The sequence below is a fragment of the Abramis brama genome (assembly GCF_963993115.1).
Source record: "Abramis brama genome assembly, chromosome: 2".
Taxonomy (NCBI): domain Eukaryota; kingdom Metazoa; phylum Chordata; class Actinopteri; order Cypriniformes; family Leuciscidae; genus Abramis; species Abramis brama.
This window is the reverse complement of record NC_139964.1, coordinates 40156270-40168916: the sequence shown is the minus strand read 5'-3', so window position 1 is coordinate 40168916 and position 12647 is coordinate 40156270. Positions and strand designations below refer to the sequence as shown.

The 12647-nt window shown below is 35.2% G+C and overlaps 1 protein-coding gene across 13 annotated transcripts in view; it reads right to left on the bottom strand.

Moving 5' to 3' along the window:
* Positions 1–5251, bottom strand: part of lmo7b (LIM domain 7b) — a 49506-nt gene extending 44255 nt beyond the window's left edge. For 6 of the 13 annotated variants that reach the window (XM_084098854.1, XM_084098851.1, XM_084098857.1 and 3 more), the window contains exons 1-5: positions 4960–5251; positions 4193–4279; positions 1035–1105; positions 832–901; positions 311–417 (exon numbers count right to left, since the gene is read on the bottom strand). In XM_084098854.1, coding sequence (XP_083954980.1) covers positions 311–417; positions 832–901; positions 1035–1105; positions 4193–4261 — 317 coding nt within the window. In that variant the 5' untranslated portion in view covers positions 4262–4279; positions 4960–5251. The remainder of the gene's footprint in view (positions 1–310; positions 418–831; positions 902–1034; positions 1106–4192; positions 4280–4959) is intronic. The other 7 variants (XM_084098859.1, XM_084098861.1, XM_084098860.1 and 4 more) reach the window with 2 other exon arrangements.
* Between the last annotated feature and the right edge of the window lie 7396 nt (positions 5252–12647).

Here is a 12647-nt window from a genome sequence, read left to right as displayed (position 1 = left end):
CATTTGGTATGGAAATGTAATCAGACTGCAAACACTATTCAAATTAACCCTCTTCCTGCATTCACATGGAAGACTTACTTATTTCTTTATACTCACACAAACCGCAAAGGCAGTAATAACGTTTAAATACAGATAGGTTTGCATCAGATATTTATGGATAATTGAATTACGCAAATATAATGCAAGAGAGACATTAAATGTCACAGGCAGCAAATCCAGCCATCTCTGTTCATAACAGTTACAGGTCTTACATTGCAATGAAACGCAACAAAGAAACCAGAAATTTGCACTTTCACTTCTCTCTGCTCACCTGACAGTCACGCGCGTGGACACATCTTGCAGGTCTCCAGGATGGAAGAGCTGTGCTTCATTGAGCCCTAGTTTCTCACAAGCCTTGAGAAACACATTCACGTTATCCTGAAGAGAAACCAGCATTGACTATTGCAGTAAGGGTAAACGAAAAGTTAAACGTCATCCTCAAATATTAAGCAACCAGTGAAAAAAAAAAAAAAAAAAAGTTCAGATGCTACAAGATAGGGAAGCTTGGATGATGAAGCTCGACTGAGAATTGACTAGTACAAGAGATTGACAAGTTGAACAGAAAAGGGGTGGGAACTGAAGGAGACAGTTGTCAGGTGCTGTCCAACACACACACGCACAGCATTTATAAATGGAATCCTCAGGACTCATGGGAAAAACGTCTTGGCATATGCACAATGTTTGACAAGTATATCTGAACTGTTTGATGAAAAAACTATTGTTTCATTGAAGACTAAATCTTAATTCTATAACTAAATAAATTATTTTTGATGTCATTTAAATTATGCTCACCAAGCCTGCAATAGGGGTGGACAGCCTGTTAAGTCGTTTGATGATGCCTGGCTTCAGTTTGTTGATCAGCCTGAAAATAGAAGGAATATGAATATATATATATATATATATATATATATATATATATATATATATATATATATTTTGCAAAATGACCCATTGCTATGTTCAAAGAAGTAAAAAATCATAGAAAAAGCATTTACTCGCACAGAAGGACTCCATCCTCCAAGGCCACTCGAAAGGTTTTGCTTCCAAAACGCTTGTTGGTCACTTCCTGTTAAGGAAAGAACCCAAACAGATCACAGGCACAAATCAGGACATACATCAGAGAATCAAAAATTACTTAATAGTGCCTAGAATAAATCGCCTATATAAAGGCGACCGGGCCTTTGCAGTAATAGGGCCGAGACAGTGGAATGAGCTGCCGCTACCCATCAGGTCTGCCAAATCGCTGTCAATGTTTAAGAATTTGTTGAAAGCGCACCTAATGTTGGTAGCGTATAATGGTTAGATGTGGTGTTTTATATGTTGTCTATTTATTGGTCTATGTGTGTCCTTATTTTTTTTAAGAATTTTTATGTAAAGCACTTTGGTTCAACCTTGGTTGTGTTTTAACAGTGCTATATAAATAAACAAGAACAAGAACAATACAACACACATATATACATACACACAAGGTGTGTTTTATTGATGCATGGATTACAAATCCTGATGATGTATATGCATCGATCTTGAAACATGGATTTTAGAATCATGAATAATTTGTTTCGGTCGATTTAAAATTCTAATAATCGAATTAATCGCGATTAGAAAGGAATCTATCTATCTATCTATCTATCTATCTATATCTATCCATCTATATCTATATCTATCCATCTATATCTATATATATATATATATATATATATATATATATATCTCTATATATATATATATCTCTATATATATATATATATATATATATATATATATATATATATATCTCTCTATATATATATATATCTCTATATATATATATATCTCTCTATATATATATATCTCTATATATATATATATATATATATATATATATATATCTCTCTATCTCTCTATCTCTCTATCTATCTATATATATATGAATGAGTGAATGTCCTGAGACAGGAAACGATGATCTCTATATATATATATATATATATCTATCTCTCTATCTCTCTATCTCTCTATCTATCTATCTATCTATATATATATGAATGAGTGAATGTCCTGAGACAGGAAACCACAGGCCCCCTCAAAAACACATCATGCTATTTCCACTCCAACCAAATATATTCTAACCAGAGTATGATCTTCACTCATCACATGCAATACAATAGCACACCAAATAATTGCTTTTACTGCCATTAAGCAAGCAAAACAAACTGTGAGCAAATTCAACAAGAGTCCTATGACTTACAAGAAGAAGAAAAGAAACACCAATATCTCCACTGCTAACCTCCGACATCAGTCACAAATCAATCCATGCCATCACTGCCTTAAAGTTAGGCAGCTAACTTGTCTCATTTCATGTTGTATCTGTTCCATTCAAATAGGTCTTACCATCCACACATACAGCAATAGTGCACTCAAACAGGGCCTCAGACCCTCCCACACAGTGCATCATGTTTGGAGACTGAGGTGCCCTAGCAAGCAAGCTCCTGACTCTACAAAAGTAATGTGGTGGAGTGGCCATTTGGCACGCAGAATGTTGCAAACAGCTCAGGGGTCCTTTGTGTTCAGAATCAGATTGAGATGCACTGAAGCATCCATGCTTGCCCTGGTGCCTGCCCAATTCTGCATCCTGATCATCAGCTTGTTTGGGCGCATGGAATGTACTCCATCAATAGCTGCTTGTGTGAGGTCTACATCAAAAGAGACCCAAAGCAGAACCTGCGAGATCTAACAACTACGCACAATTCCATTATTCTATCTCAGTTTATACATTTATATTTAATAGAGAAGATAAGCATTAGTTTTATAGTGTTACGTTTGAAACGCATGCAACAAAATGCGTAGGATAAAAAAAAAGCACCAGCATTCTCGATGGCAGAGCGACAGGTCTTCAGGAAATGGTGGTTAGAACTGAGAGGTAAGACTTCAATGCAGGCTGTTGAAAACAAGAACACATTCACCATGCAAAGCTAAACACTAACAAAAAAGTACCAATGTACTACCATGTTTTCTGGACATACGCTACCATTCAAAAGTTTGTCACTGGTCAGTAATTACAACTTTCATTTAGCAAGGATGCATTCAGTTGATTACTAGTTACGGTAAAGACTTTTTACATTGCTACAAAAAAAATAAAGTAAAATACTAATAATTATTAATAATAATTTGAACGTTCTATTCATAAATCTATCCTGAAAAAAGTATCACCGCTTCCATAAAAATTAAGCAGCAAAACTTTATTATTTGAAACAATAAGAAATGTTTCTTGAGCATCAAATCAGATTTCTAAAGGATCATGTGATCCTGAAGACTGTGATGTAATTGAAAATTCAGCTGTGCAATCACAGGAATATTTTATATTATTATTATTTTTATACACACATACACAGTTATTTTAAATTGTAATATTTCACAATATTACTGTTTTAATGTATTTATCAAATAAATGAGATTTCAATCAAAAATATATATAAAAAAAAAAAAATCTTTCCCACCCCAAACTTTTGAACGATAGTGTACAACTGAAAAAAAATATATATTTCTTTGAAGTTTCATATAAATACCATAGTACTTAAATATATATTATAGAACTAACTAAATAAATACTATAACATCAAGCATCTGATACAATCACTGTGCTAACTGTGATGGTACTTTATTATAAGGGCACCACGGTACACATTTTATTGCTCAAAGTAATGTCTTGCTGTGAACTAATAAAACCACCATGATGAAAAACAAACAAAGCATTACATCATTATTCAAAACAATTAATCGTTTAATAAAAGAAGACGCATGGTATCTAGGATTTTATGGAGCTGATGGCACTTGGCTACTTTGCAAATGGTTCAGAACTGATAAAGTAAGACAACCACAAATGGTAGAGGCCATCTAAAGCTGCTTTGAAAACATCACGATGAATGTAATCTAGTCTAGTTTCCATTTAATTGGACCTCCTAAATAACGTTCAGGAACATAAAGCACACACACGTTCTTTGCATTCTGAAAAAATGTTTGCGTAATATACACGAAGGGGTAAATCTGTCAGGTAAACTTGACTAATAGTTTACACATGAATAGCACTGGCGTTTCTGGGTGCCCATAGAACATGGTCAATCTTCTCAACAGAACATGAGGGTGAAAAGACCTGCACATTAGATGATGATGTCATTACCTCGAGCCATCTTTGTGCTTCCTGGAACGCGAGCTCACAGCTGACTGCAGACTGCTGACGCCACTCCATCCCCGCTCCAAATCACACCTGTGTGCATTTCACATTCACACCCAGATTATATGCAAGAACACAAAAATATTAATCTATACACATTTTATATATATATATATATATATATATAAAAAGTTTAAATAATATAAATGTAAATATTGGTATAAATAAATAAATAAATAAATATATAATATATCAAAAGAAAAATAGCTGACATTCAACACTGCTTTTGAGTTTCAGTTGGAAGCATATAAAGCTATAGCTTAATATTAACTGTAAACATGTAAATAACATATCACACACAATCAATTTTGGTACAAATTGTGCAGGACAATTATAACTGAAATCACATTAGCAGTTTGTTTTGCAATATAGTAGATCTTCAAAAAAGCAATAAAAACACGATATTATGACTTGTCTTTTTAATGTTACCTCTACAATTTAATTTCAACAGTCTAACTATTATTGATGTAGTTTTTAAATAACATTTAGTGTAAAAAACAATTACCAGCGTCTAATCTAATAATCATTTGCTATTTGGGTTTACCAAAGGACAAATACACCAGAGAAAAGTCACGTCCACTGGTGTGACTCTGAACGGGTTAAAATAAACTCCCCAAATACTATATATAACAACCCCAAAATATGCTATGACTCATAATAGCACTGTGCACCTGTGGCACCCTGCAAAAATCCCCGTCCCAAACTTAACTTACCTGCAAGCCCCTGTTTTAATTATGTTTTCTGATTTCCTGAAATTACTCTTAAATTTCACTTCCCAGATGTCGACTCGAAAGCGCAAGGTGTTTTTTCCCGCTACCCGCGCGCGTGCCTCCAACACAACTCTTTTAATCTGTTGCAAACATTCCGCTACAAATTGACACCTTGAACCCCCAGCAGCTCTCAGTACCACCGAGCTTGCTTGTTGCGAGCAGGAACAGATATGTCGCCGTTCAGTGAATACAGGGGCGATAAGTGCACAGGACAGCTGCGTGTTTGCAGAACCAAATGATTATGATGAGTTGTTTAAATATATGCCACGCCCCCTTCTGCCTCTTGATAATAAGAAGTGATGACATGGGTTCGCGAGCTATGTCAACAACGACCAGCAGATGGCGACAAAGAATTACTTCAACAACGCTATAAGGGCCATTTTTACTATACTTAGCACTTGAATTATAACATTTTTATATTAAAAAATAGCGCTTAATACTGTGTGTTTTATGCTAACACAGTCAAGGGTATTCAATTAAATTATTTTAAGGCTCAACCATTTTTTTTTTTTTTTTTTTATAAAATTGACTGATGAGCAAACATGAATGAATCAGCTATATATGTTTTGATAAACTTTACTATGGAAATCATAGCTTTTTACCATTTTAGATTCCATTTGGATACGAACACTGGAGCTGATTTATGTTTGGGGAACGTTAGTCTGGCTAATCTATGGCCAGAAAAGGCATTAAAGTCACCATGAAACTGAAGTATCTTTTCTCCTTTATTGTGATGTATATCCAAGTAAACGAACGGCTTCTCAAACAAAATAAAATGTAGGGCAGGACTTGATTTTTTCCAAGGGGAATTGATTGAATCATTTGCTATGCCACAGTAGGCTAGGCTTGTTTGAGATTAGCTAAATCTGCGCAGAACCGATCACCGGTGATCACCGCGAAGATGCATGCCGGTTAGAAGTGTCCGAGTGTGGTCCGCCTTGCTCTGATGTCATGCTGACGTATGTCAAAAAACTCTCGCGATGGTAAGGCGGACTTAACGGATTCTGCAGTCGGCCGCAGTTGCTCCACCGACTGTGCGGCTCTCCACTTTTTATGTGAATAAATTATGTGTGAATATTCCCAAACTCTCTGACAGTGCTATCTCTATATGGGTTATTTGATTGCTGTTGTCATATTTCTAAAAAAAATATATATAGCCTATATATAAAAAACATGATTGTAATTAAAGTAAAAAAATGATTGATAAACACGTATTTCGAATAGAAATAAATAACAGTAGCCTAGTTTGGGTGTCTTGTTCATTATATTTATTTTCATATTAGCAACAGAACTTAAATTACATCCAGTTTATCATCAACATGGCGCATGAGCGTGAATCCCCCACCTTTGATCTCGTAGGTGTCTAATTCTGTACAAGAAGTATGTAGCCTACTCTCCGTCTTGCCTGCACTTTTTTCACTCCTCCCCTCACTGCAGCCGCCTACTCTCGCCTACATTTCAGGTGAGTCTAGATGAGGCTAAAGTTGCTTTAAAGGGATAGTTCATCCTAAAAAGCAGAGGCACATCTCAAACAAGCCTATTATGTCATGTGAGTGACAGTTTGTCCCGCCCTCGCGCCAGTGAAGACGTCATCATCAGAGGAAGGAGAAGTTATTTTAAATAAAGATAATCAAGAAAGGGCAAGTGATTTAAAATAAATAAATAAATTATGTGCACGGATAAATCATTTATAATAAATACTGCAAAATTCCATTTAAAACGTGTCCATTTTGATTTCCTGGTGACTTTAACTTATAAATGTTAGGTCTGGATATGGACTGTGGTCTGCAGTGGTGTAGTCTACGTGATACGCAAGTATACGCCGTATACCCACTAGAAAAGGCCAAGGATTTCCGTATACCCACTTAAAAAATCGTGAGGATACGTAACAACTTCGTTTTGTGTCAGAACTTTCACACTTTCATTCATAAATTCACCCCGTCAGTGTTTGCGAAGCGACACCGAATCGCGGAATCCAGTCACAAATGGAGCTTGCTAAGCAGAACGTCATCACGGAATTTGGCTATTTTTGAATGAATAAATCAAAAGTAGGGATATGATATGGACCAGTGTCTGTGAATATTAAAGTTAAAAGAGACTGCAATTGTTCTACGCGTCTCTGGGAATGAGCGCTCAGTGTGTGCTCCACTACGCACACACACACACACACTGAAGCACGCGTGACTCACGCACGCTCGTGGTGTTTTCAGCGTTTCACTGTATTGAGACATGATGTAGGATAGGATACACATGTGCACTTTCATCGCAGAGCTGCTATGAGAGTCACTGCACGAGAATTTCACCATTTAATTTGACAAAACTATCGTCATTCATTCGTTTCATATAGCCTACACATAGAAACTGTAATGTCTTCAAAACAGCCTGTCAAAATAAAAGTTCGGTAAAACTTGAAGAAATGATAACAGAAATATATTACTATTGCACAGTAGAGTATACTTCAAGTAGGCCTAATAATAATAATAATAATAATAATAATAGTTTATTAAAACACACAGAAACTCAAATGTCTAACCCACCAAAATAAAAGTTTGGTCTAACTCAAAGAAATTAGAAAGAAATTGCACAGTAAAATTAATTTTAAAATAATAATAATAATAATAATAATAATAAAATCTATTAAAACGTTATTTTAAGGGAATATCACACAAGTTTTCATACATGTTATAATTTAAACAGTAAACTTGCCAAAACAATAACACCTTTTTTTTTCTTTTTTCTTTTTAAACACCATTTCTAAAAGTAAATTTGTATTTGTGCCTATAATGTTTCATTATTATTTTTATTTTATTTTTTTGGGAAAATTGTCAGCTGATAAAACCTGTGCTTCAGGGACCATATTCATATAACATCTAAGGCTAAATGTAGCTCTTAACTGGCTAAATTAGATGGTGATTAACACTAAACAGTAGAAAATCAGTCCAGTCTCCCCAGCTGTAAATGACAATTTCATGTCGATGCATACTGTATGCATTAGTGAGTGTGGTGGTGCTTATGGGGTGACGCTCTGGGATGGGTGAGTATGAGGGGGGGGGGGGGGGGGGGGGGGGGGGGGGGGTATATTACAGTATACTCACTACAAAAAACTAGACTACACCACTGGTCTGCACTGACAAGTGCTTTAATCCCTCTGGTGCTCAAAGTGTGATGGTCAAAAATGGCTGAATATTTTTATTTCAAAGAAATTATATATTTTAATTAAAAAAAAAAAAAAAAAAAAAAAAACATTTTGTATTTTTAGCGGATTTATGGTAGCCTACTTAATTATTATTTATGCAGTAGTTATAAACCATTTATTCACTTTTTGAGCATGGACCTGAAAATGACATTTCCAACTTAAACTGTCATAAATCTTTTTGCTTTGAATGCTTTGGAGCACAGACTTAAAGGTATTTAAGAATTTTGTAATAAAGTATACAAAAATCACTTGCACAGTCTGATATGTTTCCTGCAGTTGTGTACTTACAATATCCCAAAAGTTCCCAAAGATTTTTAATTTCAGAGAAATTACAATTTTAAATAATGGCTCGTCCCTGGTCACTTGTCGTCTGTCAATGACGTAATATCCGCGTTATCCCTGGTTTCCGCTTGTACTAGTAACATGGCGACAGACGTGGATAACTGCGTTACGTCTAGCGGCACGCTCACGCTGTTGTTGTTTTGTTCAAACATTATGGACCATGGCAAGCAGACTTTGGGACAAAAGGAGAGCCTAAAACGAGGATCAGTATCGGCGTGGCGTTTTCGAGATGCCGAGAGCTCCACGTCCGTGACAAAGTTCGACTTGACAGAGACCCGCAAATGTAGAGGTGAGCAAATGTACATAAAACTAATCAATGTTATATAGCTCAACATGATGAAATGTTAGAATATGATCAGTATGTTATTCTAATGTTGATCTAGCTCACTGCTAGTCTCATATAGCCAACGAACTAACACATAGAATAACATTATAACTTTCAACACACTCAAATGCAGTTTAGTGTGATAGTGTAAAGATAGACCAAGTGAAACAGCGCTGCGTTACCTCACAAGTTTAATTCGTCTAATAAACTGACCTGTGTGAGTAGTAATTCAGCACTTGCGTGTAGTTCGGTAGAATGAAATGTCCTCATTCCTTTATATCCGCGGGACTCGTGTGTGGAGCTGATATCTGTCTCTTATTAGCAGTCGCGACCTGCTTCATACCACAGTCATGTTAAAAACATCAATGTATTCACTCATCCATAAACATTATTAGATCCATCGGCATGACGGCAAGTTCCATAATTCCGCTTATGCGTCATCAACCTACGCCTTAGTTATTGTAAGAGATTAGCGACCCCTAGCGGCAAAAAAAATAAGTTTAAGTTTGGTCTCTTTTTAAAGACAATGCCAGGCAGATTATTGCTAAAGTGAAAAAGTGAATTTTTGTTTTTTGTTTTAAAAAGTGAACTTTAAAAAAGTTGTAGAATTTAACATTTATTGTTATGAAAAATATAAAATACTACTTTCAATATTTATGTGAAATGTATGTTTTCCAAAACACGTTTTCTCTAAAACTGCAAGAAAATCAAAGTCATAAATCTAGCGGTGTTCCGAATTTGAGCTTGATGTCTCAGAAAAAAAAGTCGCAGTACCAAACGTTTCCACTAGACGAAAATTGTTTCCCATTCATTTTCAATGTGGTAATTTTTGGTGTGTGTGGTCGTATAGCAAGTGCCAAAACCTTTACCAAGTTTCGTACCATTACAAGAAAAAAAAGAATATTTTATGTAAAAAAACGAAAAGCACCAGAGGGTTAACTCACAGATGAGGTATGAATATCATATAGAATATAATTGCAATATAGATGATTGTAATATAATAATAATAATTATTATTATTATTATTATTTGAAAACAGTGTATAAGGATTATTCAAAACATATAACCAAGAGATAAACCAGAAGTAGGGTAAGATGCAAGACTGAGAGGTGCTTTCATCAGCTGGAACTAAAACAGGAAGTGCTTCATCCAGTGACAGGAAGTGTTAACCAAAGCTGGAGCAGTGTACAAGCCTGTCTGCCCACTGGTTTCCTGTGTGACTAGTCTGCTGTCAGACACACAACAGTTTATCACACTGTTGTTGTCATCTGATGAACCTAAAGACAACAGTATAGGTTTTAAAGCATACTGGCAGCTCTGCACAGGATGTTTGTGGAAGGTGTTGCTTTAGATCTATAAGCTTTGAGGTAGCCTATTTATTACAATGATAAAACTAAGTAGGCTAATGAAATCTTAAATGCACTTTTTTTACTGTTTTATAAGTTATAACATTTTATAACATTTATGTTATTTATATAACATTTTCTATAATAAGGGAAGATATGGGTCTCTAATTGTCAAAATGATCTAACTTGACCTTGTTAATTATTTCCGTTGACATGTTCCACAACTCGTGCTCTCGTAAGTTTCTTCTGCGTGAAAGGCTAAATGTATGAAGGTATAGATAGGATCAATTAGCATTTTCTATGTTTATTAAAGGCATCTAATAGCTATAGAGCAAAAAAATATTTCTATATATCCATACCTATACCTAGACTTTCTGACTTGCAAAGTGAACTGAAATGCGCATCCGATGGACACTTTATCATCCCATGATGCCACGGGAGAGGAGTCTCATATTCTTAAATTGCAGAGAACAGCCACATGATGAAAGATGAGAGATCATATTTTGAGAATGACCCCCCTGTCTTCCCATTACTTCTAACAGTGAAAGCACTATGTGAAGACACCTGACCTGAGAGCCTAGTAATGGTAAACGTGCACATATTCAGACTAAAAGTTGAATAACAGTTGTACAAAATCAGATGTTCACCTAACTGGTATTTAAAGTTAGTTTAAGCACAGCCAACAGAGCAGAGTTTAAGTAAACATGCTAAAATTTTTAGCAAGCAAAAGTAGATCTAATAATATTTTGCACATCCATCGGCCTAGAATTCTATTCCATTCTGTTCTTGAAATGTGTGTTTTTGATTGTAATTCTTGGTTTCTAAAGCCACTGGATGGAATGAACTAAACTAAAAACATTCAAAGTAAATTTGTTTACAGTTTGGAGTGGCTATGAGCTTGACCACATATATATTAGAGGTGATATGTTGTTACTCTTGTTCAAACTCTTATTCTTATTTACTGGATATATGCTGGATACACATATGACAAAGTGTACCAGAAATGAATAGAAAAATGTATGTTGGTTTGGCAAGGAACATTTGCTAGAAAGGCATTTTCTTTCAGTCAACAATGAAGTTTGGTTCTAAAACAAACATCTAACTAGAGCCAGCGCAACAATTCACAAAGGTCGCTGAGAGATGTTTTTCTCTCGTCTGTTTTATTGTTTTCAGCTACATAATGAATTGAAACCTTTCTGAAAGTCTGACATATTGTAACAATATTCTTTTTTTGAGCAAAGATTTTTAGATTTAGTTTTTTTCTGAGGTCCACCCTCTGCAATGCCTCATTTAGTGTTGCTGTAGAGCCTCAGGGTGTGCGTGTGTGTATATATTATATACAGTGTGTTTCTTTTGTCCCTGCCCACTGACTGGTGGTCTATTTCACCTGGAGCTGCACAGCTGGAACAGCAGTACAGTTCCCTGAACACTGTAGCTTTGTCCTGATCTGCCATTGCCCAGCAGACACATGAGAAGAGGGATGGTGGGCGTCCAGATGGGTTAGTCCAGCCAAGGGCACATTTAACTCCTGTTCACACACATCTTAAACCACTACCATCCAGACCCACACCCATTACAAGGTTCAGGAAATATTTGATGACAAAGTCAAAACTGAATTTGAATCAGAATTAACAAAAATGGTTACATCATCCTTTTTTGCACTTTAATAACGTACAATTTCTTGAATAGATTTTTAAATGTAACAAAATAAGCAATGCTTTTGTGCTCAGATGATGTGGGGGATAGAGGGTTACTAATGTTCTTGTATGTTCTGCTATATGATGTTCAGTTCATGGTCTATGTCAGTGGTTCTGAACCAGGGGACCGGAGCCCACTAGGAGGCCTCAACAAACTTCCAAGAGGGTGTCAAGATGACTTAAATGAAAGGTTATTTAAAATAAGATAAAACAAGTATTAAATTAAGTCGAAATGACTAAATTCTAGATATTTCTTATTTTACTCACCCATTCAAAAAAAAAAAACTCTTGAAGAACAGGATTCCCAATGTCTTGAAGAACTGGGATATGTGAGGCAGCATAATTGTAAAACTGGAATGATGAATATGCATTGTTCTAGATATGCCAAGCTCTAAAAGCCAAAAAATAAATAAAATAAATATATATATATAAATAAATAAATACATATATATATATATATATATATATATATATATATATATATATATATATATATATATATATATAAACCTTAATCATTATCCAGTAAAACACAAACACTGTAAAAGTTGTGGGGCCTTTGAATATTGTTGTGAACAACAGGGAATCTTGGAATTAAAAAGGTTGATTGCTAGTTGGTTGCTTACTGGCTTTGTTCAAAGGAGCCTATACCCTCAAGTCTCAATGATCACAGCTAACAATTTAAAGGTATAGTGGAGGATTTTCCCGAACCGCCACTTTTTGAA